The sequence below is a fragment of the Papaver somniferum genome, unplaced genomic scaffold (genome assembly GCF_003573695.1).
Source record: "Papaver somniferum cultivar HN1 unplaced genomic scaffold, ASM357369v1 unplaced-scaffold_47, whole genome shotgun sequence".
Classification (NCBI taxonomy): Eukaryota; Viridiplantae; Streptophyta; class Magnoliopsida; order Ranunculales; family Papaveraceae; genus Papaver; species Papaver somniferum.
Window position 1 is genome coordinate 610580 of NW_020647304.1, and position 14279 is coordinate 624858.

Below are 14279 nucleotides of genomic sequence, written 5' to 3' on the forward strand. Positions count from 1 at the left end.
AAAAAAAATGAAAAGAAAACGAAAGTTCGCATTCGAAAACAGAGCAACTGTTAGTCGAAAGCCGGCGCGAGTCAACACTGGGAACTTTGTGACCGACAGTTATCTTGGGAAGCGTGGAGAGGCTGCAAGTATAGTCGGTCTCTGTTTATAGATACGACTAACAGTTGCTCTGTTCAAATTTATTAATATTGTTGGGAAGGATATATACACTTCTTTTATAGAAGTTGAATAGTGAAATTGTTGAGAAATGAAAAGCTATTTTATAATTGGGGAAGGATTCGGTGACATGGTTATATTGACATAATCATGACATGATTTGGGTAATGTTTTTATAAAATTCAAGCGACAACGAGTTTGAACCTAATTTTTCGGTGACATGTTCCACTTATATAGCTCTACATTCCTGCCAAAAATAAGAGTATTCCGATATACGAAACTTTACCATCCACAAAATTTAATTTCAACCGTTAATCTTCAACGGTTGATTTATTGATTTTATTTTGACGAAAAGAGGGGCTTTGGAACCTAGAATTATTTATTAAATTACCTTATTCAAATTGGGATTTGAATTGTTATATAGCAAAAGTAGTAAATAAATATACCCTCACATTCTATCACATTGCACACTGATACAACCAATTTACAATGTGAGTTCTTTGATCTATATGAAACCAAATAAAATAGAAAAGACTAATCTAAATAGTGGTATTTTGATTATTCTTCAACCATGTAGAGGTTTCTTCTTCAGTAAGATGAAATCCGTCAGAGTAGCTTACGTTAATCATGTAATCCCGACCCATTCGATAGCTATTGATCTCTTTAGTATAATTCCTGATCATCGTCACATCGGAATTGATTTATTGATAATATATACTACATCCGTTTCTGGAAAAGTGTTACTTTCATTTTCTCAATTTGACCTATTTTTAAGCTAAAATGGAAGAAAATATGAAAGTAACACTTTTCCAGAAACGGAGATAGTATATTTTAGTAGGAAATACTTTTAATTTCTTAAAGTGTGTTTGTATCCCGGTCATCTGAAAAATAACCACGTCTCAACTGCAGCGTCGGTGCTACTGCTACCTAACCACCACCCTATGTTGAGATCAAAACAAAGAGGTCCAGAAAAGACATGGGCATGCATTCTGTCCCGCAGAGTAATTATCCAATTAAATAGTTGAAGTCGAAACGAAACGTCCATTCCAAGCTAGTTAGATCTCAAAAAATACCAGTAGAAATTATGTATGCCTCATTGAGTCATTGCCTTGTGAAACAGAGATGTCTTCAACATACAGTATATTAAAAACGACTATTAGATATCCTCCAGGATTTGCAGTTGGAGTGTTGGACCAGCATATTAATTTTATGTATAAAAATTATTCCCAGAATGAAGATGAACCCTGTTTTTGGGGGCACACATTTTAATTAACAAATCATCCCACTATCACATTTTGATATCTATATAAAGTGGCTTCTTAGACTTCCTGAATAACCATCTTATCTAAATTTTTCTCTCTTACTCTCTTTTAGCAAAGCTTTTCTTGGATTAGTCTCCTAGTAAAGAACAGTGATGATATGTAAACAAAGGGATTTTCAATCACTTGAAGAAGCATGAAGGTATATCTAAACGTCGATCAACGTAATTATTCTCAGTGTTCAACATCATCATCAACAGAAGTATCAACTCCTCTAAGTCCTACAACTCCTCTTTTAAGGCATGCAACTCATCTACACGATCTTCTTATTTCTTTCCTTAGTGAAATTGTCAGTACAATCTTCCTTATAGTGTTTATTGTCTTTGTAGCCATTATAAAAATCGCAATACATATTGTAGTGGCTTGTAGAATAGTTTATCGTGGACTGCATCACCGGCAAACAACCAGAACCTATGCAACAAGCTTCAACGGCTTGGAAGAACAAGAAGAAAGTGGCGGTGTTAGGTTGTCATTCAGTGACCTGCAGAACTTTTCTAGTTTTAAATATGATATGGGTGAACCTACTCAAAAATGCATTGTTTGTCTGGAAAGGTTTGTAGAAGGTGAAATTTGCAGAAGTCTACCAAGATGTAACCATGTTTTTCATGCTAGATGTGTTGATTCATGGTTGATTCAAGTTCCCTCATGCCCACTTTGTCGACGAATCGTTGTTAAACCTGGAGTGGATCAATTACTACTGGCGGATTCATCTGGTAGCAGTGCATAGTTTTCCTTGTAAGATGTGGATTCGGATGTGAGCACCAAACAATAATCGCCAAAAGTTTACATCAAAGAAAAATAACAAAAAATTGCAGCTTTAAAATCCATAGTTTTGGAAATTTTGTGGAAAATTCCCATGGGAAGAAAGCTAGCTGAGCCCAACTTTGACCAGAATGGTTGCCCGAATCATCATTAGATTTTCTATTGGATTTTACCCGAAATGTTTGGAATCTTACCATCGCCCCTAAAAATGAAAGTTTACTGAACAAATTTTTTTGCCTTACATCTTGGTACTTTTACCTTTTGGTTATTTCGTAATCGAAAATAATTCATACACAACGTTGTGTGTATACTGCGTGAGAGAGGGATGTGGCCTATTTCTGCCCACCCCTATCCCAATGTAAAGAAAGTGACATTTCTATCCCTCTCAGTGCACACAACGTTGTGTGTAGCAAAACCGTTTCGTAATCTAGAATCCACTGTCCCCATCTTAAATAACATGTTTAACAATTGTTAAAGTCCATCCACGTACGGGCCCACGTCATCATGTGCCAAAAAGAGGTAGAACTACCTTTTAGTTACAAAAGTTTAGGTAGAACTTACGCATCACAAATCATACATAACTGTTGGTTACATCAACCAACACATTTAGGTATAATTAAAGCAGTGATTCTTTATAGTGATTCTTTACAGACGGCGAAAACGGACTACAATAAAACTCCCAGACTCAGTTTCTTTTATGAGTTCTGGCGGCCCCGCAGAGGATGGCAAGGGAGCCGATATTTGTGAGACAATTTGGGGGTGTTTTTTTTCCGGTTTTTTTCTCGATCGTTAATATTTTCTGTAATCAAAGTCTATATACTCTTTCCAAAGGAATCAGACTCTCCTAGAATAGTAATGTGTCTAACTACGATATTGATAAAATATGCACGCCATGTCGCCATTAGTGCTTTTCAGTAATCATCGTTTTGCATAGTGTTTCTCTGACCTGCACCATAAAATTACTTACAGTGAAAAAGTGAAAGTACCTATAAAATTAAACCGGGCTTGATTGGGGTATACCCAACTTAATTAGGGTATACCAAATGAGACAAAATAAGGTCATTTTGAAGTAAAACAGAAAACCCTTTAACCATATATTTTCAAAATGGTTAAAATGGCCCCACAATGATTAGCACTAATTTAATTAAAATGATTAGATTAGTTAAATTAGTTAGATTAGTTAGTTGATTTATAAGTTGGGTTTTAGAAATAATTAGAGAGAGAAGTAGAATGAAGTAGTAGAGGAAGTTTTGGGCGCAAAAGTTAGGGTTTTTGTAAAATTTGTGATATGAGTGATTCTAATCCTGATTTTGATGTGGGGGAATTTTTTAACTTTCCTCTTACGATGAGTACTTGTATGATGATCAACCAAATCGTGATCAAATGGATTATATGCATGATCCTCACTTTTATTTTCCTCAAACTCAAGATTGGGATGAAGGTCTTGAGCCAAACGTAGAATCCAATGACCCAGAAGAAGAGAATGGAGCTGCAAGTAATCAGGTAGACAATTTACCTGGTGAAGATTGTGATTTTTCCGTGCAAATGATCGGTTTTGATTTTTTTTTTATTTCAACTTTTGTTTCTCAGTGTCGGCAAGGTCGGCGATTATCGACCCTGCCGACTATAAGATCCGGCGTGGTCTTCGTTTAAATAACGCCCCGGATTTTCATAAGCATTGTTTAGTCGGCAAAGTTGAAAATATGAACCCTGCCGACTACCAGATTTTTTGCAACACAGGAGACGTTATATGAAACATGCTTAAGCCGGCATTGTAGTGAATACGGACCCTTCCGACCATAGATCGGCCGACACTTTTTTATATTTCGACCATGCCGGCTGCTATTTAGCCGGTATTATTTTTTATATCGACCCTGCCGACTTTTGTAGTACACATCAACTAACTTGTGATGTTTTGTAGATTGCATTGGTACCGATGACGGATCAGCCTCAAGCTCACAGTGTTAGGGGTCCTGATACTTCCGCACATTATGCTAATGATTTGGAGTGGAAGGAAAAAAACGACGCGGTCAAGTGGTTATTGAGAAATCAAAAAAGAAGATGTGCGTTCTAGTGAAAAACACCCAGCAAAAAGATACGCGGTTTGAAATGGTATGCGAGTGTAATGGGTCGCCGGATGCATGTCACTTATGTGTATGATAAGAAGACGACGAGGGTGTACAAGACGAATTCAAAGAAGTGTGGATGCCCATTCAAAATTATTTTTGGGAGGAACAAAGAAACAGATAACATGTGGAGAATGAGTAGAGTTGATGTTGGTTGGCATGGCCATAAAGATCCGGAAAGTCTTGTTGGGCTCTGCCAAGTTGAAACCGCACGAGTTCGAACAAGTAAGAACAAGTTGGAGAATTAAACCAAGCAAGATCCTTAGTAAGTTCAAGAGGGACGACCCAGATAACCTTTCTTCATTGTCTACAACTTATTCGGCCAAGGCAACTATCAAAAGAATTGAATGTGATAGAAGAAAGGTAATGGAAGAATAAAAATGGTTGGCACACAAATACAACTATACAGTGAGGCACCATGAGTCATCGGAGGGGAAGGTGGATCGTATTTTTCATGCGCATCCCGATATGATCTAAATAGGCCGGTGCTTTTACCAAGTTTTGTTCATGGATTGCACTTATAAGACGAATAGGTACAACATTCCTTTGTTGAACATTGTAGGACAAACCTCGGATAAGCAATCGTTCACGGTGGCATGGTGTTTAATGGATCGTGAGAATGATGATAGCTATATTTGGGCATTGGAAACTTTGAAGCTTCTCCACCACGAAGACAAGACTTCCAGGGTTGTAGTGACCGACAATGAGCAAGCAATAATGAACATCGTGAGGATAATTTTTCCCAATGCACAAAATTTTCTTTGCACTTGGCATATACAATGCAATCTTAGAAAGAATTGTAGGAGTCGTATCCAAAAATCGAAGACAAAGAAAGGTATTAAACGTGAAAAAGAAGAAGATGAACGTCTTAGCAAACTAACTAAAGAGGAGCGAGAGAAGGAGAAAGAGAAAGAAGACGAAGAATGGAAAGAAGGCGAGATCAAATTTGGCTTATTCATGAAAGCGTAGGATAAGTTGGTTTGGTCAATGAGTGTGGCAAGATATGAGATAAACTTGAAGGAGTTCGAGGATGATTGGGGCGTTAATTACCCCAAAGTAGTGGCATATTCAAGAGACAATGGTTGACGCCACACAAAGAGAGGTTTGTGTATGCTTTTACTTACGATTATAAACATTTCAAACTTGAGTCCACAAGTATAGTAGAGCAAGCTCATGAGAGACTAAAAGGTCTACTTTTCACGAGTCAAAATGGGATTGTGACGTGCAACATGCTATTCATGAGTACACTAATAATGATATCGACAAGATAAGAAAGCAATTCGAAGAAAGTAGGTTCCGGAAGTTGAAGGATTTAAAGGAGGATGATTGGTTGCTTGTTGGTATACATAGAAACGTCTCTCATTGGGCAATACGTTTCATGATGAAACATCTCAAGTTGTATCAAAAGTATGATGACCCGAGCACACCTTATAAGTGTATGATAATGAAGGCTATCGGACTTCCATGTCGTCATGTGCTTGGTAGGTATAAAACTCTCATTCCGAGTGAAGATATAGATCCATAATGGAAGCAACTATCTTTCAAACCGGCTCCAAGAGAAGATCCCGGTGAAGAGTTTGGCGACATGGAACTTGGGAGAATAATCCTCGATAAGTATCCCAAATTTAATAGGTTGGACAAACAAACTATGAATCACAAGTTGATGCCGATTGTTTACCCTTTTATGGAAGAACTTGAAGAACCGGCGAAACAAGATCCTTGCGGTAGACTACCTACCACAAAGACGAGGGCGGAAGAAATTGAACAAATTAAAGAGTATTTGAGTACAAAATGCGATCCATACGGACATGACTATACCGAGGCGCAATACAAAGAGGAGCCGGCTAAAAATAAAAGAGGTCGTCCGAGGAAAGAAACAACTACACCAACGGTGTTAAACTTGAATCCAAATGAAACTCCACCTCTTGAGAGTCAAGCAAGTATTGTAAATAAAAGGGGTCGGCCGAACAAAGAAAAAACTACACCAACCGTTTTAAACTTGAATCTAAATGAAATTCCACTTCTTGAGAGTCAAGAAAGTTTTGTGAAGAAAATAGGTCGTCGAGTAAAGAAAAACTACACCAACCGTTTCAAACTTGAATCCAAATGAAACTCCACTTCTTGAGAGTCAAGCAAGTCAAGGAGATGTTGTGAAGAAAAGAGATCGTCCGAGGAAGGTAGTAAAACCGGTATTGGAAGAGTATCGCGTACAACTCCCTCAAATTATTTGAGAGTTCTTTATTGGTACTGACGACGTCCCAATAATTGGGACACCTAAGTGGAGCGATTGAGAAGAATCTCACCCAATGTCAATACATAAGAAAGAAGATGGCCTACCGACTAGAAAAAGACAAGCAGTTGTATATCTCAATGAGGCTAGAAGGTTATATGGAGGACAAAGATTTTAAAGATTTGCTTACTAGTCTTAAAGGCTCAGAGGGAAATGCACCGATCAAATGGGAGCATTGGCAGAGAATGCCGGAGTGTGGCCATCTATTCGCGGATACGTGGTCATGCATGGTACATTTTTTTAGTAAAGGACTAAGTGTAGCATTTGCACCGAAACATGCAGTTTGTGTGGAACAGCTCAGGCATAGAAGAATTGTTATGGCTTTGGTTGATGGTAATCATTTTATTGGTCTACAACTCAACAAGAAATGTCCATTACCTCCTCGTTGTAGGTTTAGTTTTTGGGAAAAGTTCATATTCAACAAGAGCAGGGAATGGATGAAACTTTATAAGGACAACATGCACCTTTGAAATGCTTTAGATGAGTCTAGGGAATGTCACATAGATTTGACTAAAGGAGGTTCAATAGTAATGAGTGATGATTGATTATGATTAGTGATTATGATTAGGGAATGTCACATAAATTTGAATGAACTCTCTCCGATAGATTTCAGTGATGAGTGATTATGATTAGGGAATAAGGAATCTTTTTGGAGTACTTTTGTAATCGCATTCGTGTTTTGTGTAATGTACTTTGGAGTACTACAAATGAATGAAATGGATGTGTTTTTTTGGTGTATACTCCTTTGGTCGGCATTGTATTTATCACACGACCAAGCCGGGTATCCAAGGGTCGGAAGGTTTTGATTTCGTCAGGTTGCCGGCTGTACTGCATGACAGCACAGGAAAAAAGGCATGGGACGATCGGCAAGGTCTTGATTTCAGCAGGTTGGCGGCTTTTTTGCGGTCAGCAGGGTTTATGAGGACAACCATGCCGACCAAAACAGAATAAGTAAGTTGTTCCTGGATGTTCTTCACACATAGTAGCGACAGGGTTTATGAGGACAACCCTACCGACTACTTTCGTCGGCTATGTTAATAAACTGTTAAGTGCCGTATGTTAATCAGCCGGAACGCTTTGAATTTTGTATAATACCGACTAAAATCGAATGCAATGATTGTTAAGAACTTTTGAAACATAATTACAACATACAAACCTTAAATACTTAATTAGAGCATACAAACCTTAATTAAAGCATACAAACGATAAAAACTTAACCCTAACACATGTGGGACATAAATAATATCTTAATCTGGTACACAATTTCTTAGGAGAGGTAATTAACTTCATCTTACCGTCGCAACATGGATCTGTGCATGGTAGAAGGTTGATTTTAGCAACTTCATCTTCATACGGAGCTAGGCGCTCATCTATCCGATAGAAAAACCCACAGCAGGTGCGTTTTGAAGCATACGGATGATATACATCTCCTATTGCAGCTTTCATGAGAAATAAGAATCCCTTACAACCATCAATAGTGCATTTTCTTCCTTCAAAGGGACAATCCTTTGCAAAATGACTACTTAGTGTACAAAGACTACACATATTTGAGTGTGTTGCACTTGAAACTTCCATTCCTTATGCAAGGTTGAAGATGAAGTTGAGAATGCTTTTATAATAACAACACATTTAATGTCTTGATTTTAAATTTTCTAACCGTTGAGCATTCAATAGGTTGTACTTTGTACCTAAAAAATAATATTTTTATACTAATAACATTTAAGTCGGCAAGGTCTACATTTAAAACCATGTCGACTACCTATCCCTGACAGCACTATAGCATATAGCCTGGGTGGTCGGCAAGGTCGAGCTTACAAACCATGCCGACTTAGTAAAACTCTAATATTGTCTAAAACTGCACAAAAATGAATAAGTTCTAAAGCAACTGAAACTGAAAATTAACATAAGTTTAACAAGTCTAAAACCACAAACTAACAGTTCAAAACATAATGTAATAGTTCAAACCACAATCTAGGTTTCTAAACAAAGTGAAACATAATAAAGTTTAAGAATTTCATGGATCATTCTCATTGTTGTCATCTTCCTCCATATCACTAGCTTTTTCACCACCACTAGCTTTTTCACCAGTATCAGCTTTTGCTTTTCCCTTATCTAGACATATGTAGTCACCGACCTCATTGTAAGGGGTTCACTCCAGAAAATTCAGATGCCCTCAAAAAAGTTCTTGGATCAACCTCCTCTTCTTCCTCCTCCGATGATGTACATTCTTCATAGTTGAGGGGATTGCTAGGACTCTCCATAAACCATAGAAATTCTTTAGGATCTTCCTTACCCATCAGAAGTAACTTTCTTACAGGGCAATTATTTTCAGTTTCATCTTTAAGATCTTCTAAACCAGGATAAATTCTGTCAATAAATTCCAATAGCTCTGCTGCATTGCTAACAAGACAAGGGATATCTTCTATTTTTGCTTCTGGGAACCTAAACAATACACAAATAAGAGATATGAAAATTCTACACATTGAAACATAGTTCTGATAATACAGTCGGCAGGGTCGATAATCTGAACAAACCTTCACATAGGCCACGTTTTTTGGTTTACAGCCTAGCCTCGTTTCGGGTTATTTGCGTGGCTATTGGTCATATGTACAACTATAGCCACGTTTTGTATTACCATGTAGCCATAATGCACCATTTGGTCATGGTTTTAAACCTAGATCTATCAATTGTAGCCATAAGCACCTTTTGGTCATGGGTTTAAGTCTAGACCCATTACATGTAGCCATTGGTGAGAATACGGTCACATTAAGCAATTCTGTAGTGTCGAATATATAGGTTGGTCTTAGACACGCCTATTGACTCGTGACAGAAATGAATCTGATTAAGCCACTTCAATTTGTTTATGTGTCCGAATGGTTGGTCTCATTAGACACACATCTTGTGACTGAGACAAAAGGCTCTGCATGGCCATCAGCCATGTTTGGCTTTTGTTGAATCTCAACTAAAGTCAGGTGTATTAATGGAACCAGGTCAAGAACTCTAGGACCTGAACAATAACCAATTCTTTTTCTCCATTTCTTTCCGCCCTCTAAGCTTTACTGGGTCATGACACTTTTGCTGGAAAGATGGACACTACGGAGACCCCAAATACAAAACTAGTATGGGACGGTTAATAATGACTGGCAGTATAAAATAACCCTACTAGACATAGCAGTTTGCAGCTGCTTTAAATTTTTCTGTACAGTTCATACTGATGGTGTAAGCTATGACTTGAACCAACAACTTACAATACGGTTGTAAACGATCACAACCATTAGAGAAGACCCAACACCACATTGAGAAAATGATATAAAATATTGATAACTAGCACCTGTTTCATAGTTTTTGTGTTTGCATTTATACTCGTTCGATTAAAGATTTTGATTTTCTATTGGTCGAATAAACACCATACAGATTATGTTGTGCAGGTATAATTCGCTTTTAATGTTTTTAAAAACATATATCCCAACAGATTATATTTTGTGTGACTTAAATACCACCTGTCAAACCATGATTGGTACCACATACCACATCAAAAATATATTTGTCGAAATATGTAACTAACCTATGTTCAATTTTTTAAAAAAAAAAAGAAAAAAAAATGGGAGATCAAATTGATGATTATGTGATCCAAGTTTGTGGTTTCTTACTGCAAGTCGATGTATGACTAATGAATCTAGTGAGATCAAACGAAGTCCCTCGACGAATTCGAATAAATCATTTAAAATGGGTTGAGGCTAGACGAAGTTTGTACTTGAATAAAAATATAAATATTTAAACCGACCAGAAAAAAACTAAATATTTAAGCATAAAAAAAATCGGGCTAGCTGAAATAAAATTCAAAGTCCAAAATTGATGACTAAAGGTGTCATTGAGTGAGACCGAAGTTAATAAGATCCAGTGAACTTGAGTAAAATTAGATTCGATTGGATGTAATCTAATTCCAACCGGTTTCTTGGTTGTTTTTTAGTTTTTATACCAAAAGAAATATATTTAAATTAAGCAACACTTGAAAGAAGTGTTCCTCCAGTAATCTAAGGCTAATAATGTTAGGTGGATCAGTAATCGGATCCTTAAATTTGTGGATAATTGGTCAAAATAAGCATTATCCAATGACCGTGGGATAAAAGATAGTACAATGTGTTTGAACTAGAAGGGATTGGGTGGGTAATCGGTCATATTAGGTATCATCAAGTAATTTTGAGTATGATTTGATGGAATGAAGAAAAATTCTCAGTAAAGTTGGATTAAATTTGTGAATAACCATTCAAAAGCGTTGCCCAGTGATTGTGAAAGAAATTTGAATATAATTGGATTAAATTAAATGGAATTAGGTAGATAATATACCATATTGAGTATGGGTATGAGCATGATCATGTGATTTTAAGTATGATTTAATGAAATTGAGCAACATTGAGTAGAACTGGAATAACTTTGTGGATACTCAAGCATTATCCAGTGATTTCCGAAGAAAGTTGAGTATAATTGGATTAAATAAGATGGATTCAGGTGGGGATGATCAGTTAAACTGAGTATTATCTAGTGCATTCAAATCCAACAAAAAAAATACAAAATATGAATGCATACCGAAAAAATTATTGTGAAACTGAAACATGAATTGGTGCGCCGAGAAAAACTATCAATTTAAACAAAAATATTCGGAAAATTATAAACTCCTATGAATCAATATCTCATGTCGAAGAAAATTAACAAAAGTACACCCATTAAAAAAATAGCCAATAAGAAGATTTAATCGAAGTTTGTGATCCGTAATTGGGTTAATTTACACTAAGATATCTAGCGTCCAATACGATCACACAGGATCGAACGAAATCCAAAACCATATAAATAATTTTTGGCATTTTTTTTGAAGCATAAAATAACGTTATTAATAAACTATAAAGAAATTGTACACGAATATGTTGTGCTTAAGGAGTCAGCTAATACAATTTGATCCATAAAAATTGGGACAATATGGTTTCATGTTGTAGTCGAGAATGAACCTGGATGGCTTCCGTCTACTGCTTGGTTTGATAATCTATACGACATCTGGTTTCCCTCTCGGTGGTTCTGATTTAGCGTTTTATGTGAAAATAATCTTATCCAATATTTATTTTTGATATCATACCTGAGATATATCAAGACACCCTTTGATATATTGTCTTCTGTTACCGTCCTTGTCTTTGTCCCTATGATCCTGGTCCAGGTTAAACTATAAAATTAAAGAGAACCAACTTAAAAATAAAATGAATTCCCATATATGTTAGCTAAAATGTTAAAATGTATTTGCATTATGCTTTAATACCACTGGACAATTATGTCAACTGACTCAAGTCTGATGAAACAACATTGCTGATGGGGGTGCTATATTGCTTGGGATGTACCCAAAACCAAATAAGACAAAACACCAATTCCCTTTGATTTGATACACCCCGAGCAATATGCTACCCCCAATTAGAGCCATGGAAAAATACCAAAACATTTTAAAGATGCGTTTTTGAAATCCAGCATTTTCCATGATTGTTAAAGGTTGTTACCACTTCTGCTAAGGGAGGATATCAATCCAAGATCCAACGATTGAGATTACTTTGTCCTATATGGATTGGTACCCGCCTCTAACAGTAGCCGTATCAGCCTTTAGCAATCGTGGCATTTTCGTCATTTTCCGAATTCATTTTTATTAGGTTTACATAAATTACACGCATTTGCTCCTTGCTTTGTTTTCTCCTCCTCCAGCAACCCTAAGAAGAAAAAAAAACAGTATGCAGCGGCGCAAGATCTGTCTCTAACTTTCCCCAGAAATCCTCTCCTTTCCCTTCAAATCAAATCTAAAAACACTGTTAACTACTGAGACCGAGAAGAAAGTTCATCTACAAAGCTATTTACGAATCAAAACCGAAAACTCGATGGGCTGATCGAAGTAGAAGAAGATGGTGTTCTTCAGCTACTGCAACTCAAACAAGAAAATGGTATTCAAGGTTAGTTAGTCCATCTCGCTCTACTGTTTTTCACGTTACATACAAGTCTCAATAGATTTATGTTTTATAGTTGTTTTCTCTGTGTAGATTCATAAGAAGAAGAAGCCCTAACATGGGTTCCTTTTGGGTTCTGTATACGGGGTTCGTATTTCTTAAAACCCCCTTTTTTACAAGACCTAGTCTAAATTTAGCATCAATTCTTTCAGAGCCTTATTCTTCTCCGTGTTTGAGAAAGAGAATTTTTTCATTGAATTCCCACTTTATTTTTATTTTTGGAATTTTACCGAAAAAAATGGAATCATATTTTTCGTACATTTTCTGTTCAATTCTTGTGCTTTAGAGAAATTTTGTTTTTTGGTTTTGCTGATTTGGGATTTGGTGGTGTTAAAGGATGCGGAGCTTGCCCAAGTAATGGAAGGATCAATTGATTATGATCCCATTACTCCTGAACTGTATCAAAGGGTATCTTCAATAATCCATGTGAAAGAGGAAGATGTCATTACCATCTCTTGTTCACCAATGAATTCTGGTTATCGTTGTCGTCTTTTGAGGTTACTGGCAGGGCAGTTCAAAATTTATTTCAAACCTTCAAGGGTAAAATTTTATTTTTCCTTAATCTTTTGCTTTGTAATTAATTTGGCTTGATTTGTTACCATCTAGTATTTGAGAACAGAACTATAATTTCCTAGTAATGTTTGTCGATTCGAGATGTTTTAATAGCAGAATACCTGACTTTGACAGGTTGCCATTGTTGTGGCTAGTATGTGTTCACAATTTTGCTCTCCAGGTACCATGGTAAATATAATTTCTTTGTCTTGATGTTCACCTCATCTTTTATATAGATTGAAATCTTACTATTGGAATTGGTTGAAGTCTTCTTATTATGCAGGGTACTTCTCGGGTGACAAAAAATCCCAAGCACAACAGCAGGTTACTTCTAGGGTGCCAAAAAATCCCAAGCACAACAGCCTGAAGCTAAAGTCGTATTCGCTTGCATACCAGGAGCTGATCCAAGTTTACTTCGAAGCGACTGATGTTATTATCAACTCTATCATTGTTTCTCAGTGTAGTGCTAAGTGGACTACCACTCCTGTAATAATATAGATTGATAATTTTATTCAAGTTTTGCTCGTTTCTATGCTTGTAAGTTTGGCAACAGGTCTTGTAACTTTATGGTCGATATACTTGCAATTTTATGCCAAGTGTCCAAGTCCTGGATGAATGGCCATTGTTATCGCATTTCCTTATGTTAAAGAGGCTTTGGTCAGAGATGTAACTACCCTTTATTATTAAAATAAATAATGTTTTGAATATTTTCGCTTCTAAATGTACATTTTTTGGGGGGGAAGAAATAGCGGTTCCGTAGATTCATATATATCAGTAGCGTAATTTGGAGGTTTAAGCCATGGCTGTACCAAATGTCACCCGTAACTATACATTGTCAATAAGCCAAATTATACTCTGCCGTCGTTAAAATGAATCCATGTGGCCTTAAGGTATACATTATCCACGTTCAAAGCTTATTGTGTGTCCATAAGAAATTTATGGTCATGCTTTTACTGGTTCCCTGTGTCGTGAAGGTATGCCATAGCCACGTTAAAAAAAATTGTGTCCTTAGAAAATTTATCGCCATGGTGCTACAAGTTTA

At 36.6% G+C, this 14279-nt stretch overlaps 1 protein-coding gene across 3 annotated transcripts; it reads left to right on the forward strand.

The window, feature by feature from the left end:
- The first annotated feature begins 12924 nt into the window (after nucleotides 1-12924).
- LOC113342742 lies at nucleotides 12925-13908 on the forward strand. 3 transcript variants are annotated; one of them, XR_003356815.1, is made up of 3 exons: nucleotides 12925-13225; nucleotides 13373-13418; nucleotides 13505-13908. XR_003356815.1 is itself a non-coding variant. In XM_026587185.1 (3 exons), the coding sequence occupies exons 1-3, from the start codon at nucleotides 13043-13045 to the stop codon at nucleotides 13733-13735; spliced, it is 468 nt and encodes a 155-aa protein (XP_026442970.1). In that variant the 5' UTR covers nucleotides 12925-13042; the 3' UTR covers nucleotides 13736-13908. The 3 variants fall into 3 exon arrangements, 2 of the variants coding, with proteins under 2 accessions (XP_026442970.1, XP_026442971.1); XM_026587185.1 differs by having other exon boundaries at nucleotides 13373-13426; XM_026587186.1 differs by having other exon boundaries at nucleotides 13521-13908.
- The last annotated feature ends 371 nt before the right edge of the window (nucleotides 13909-14279 follow it).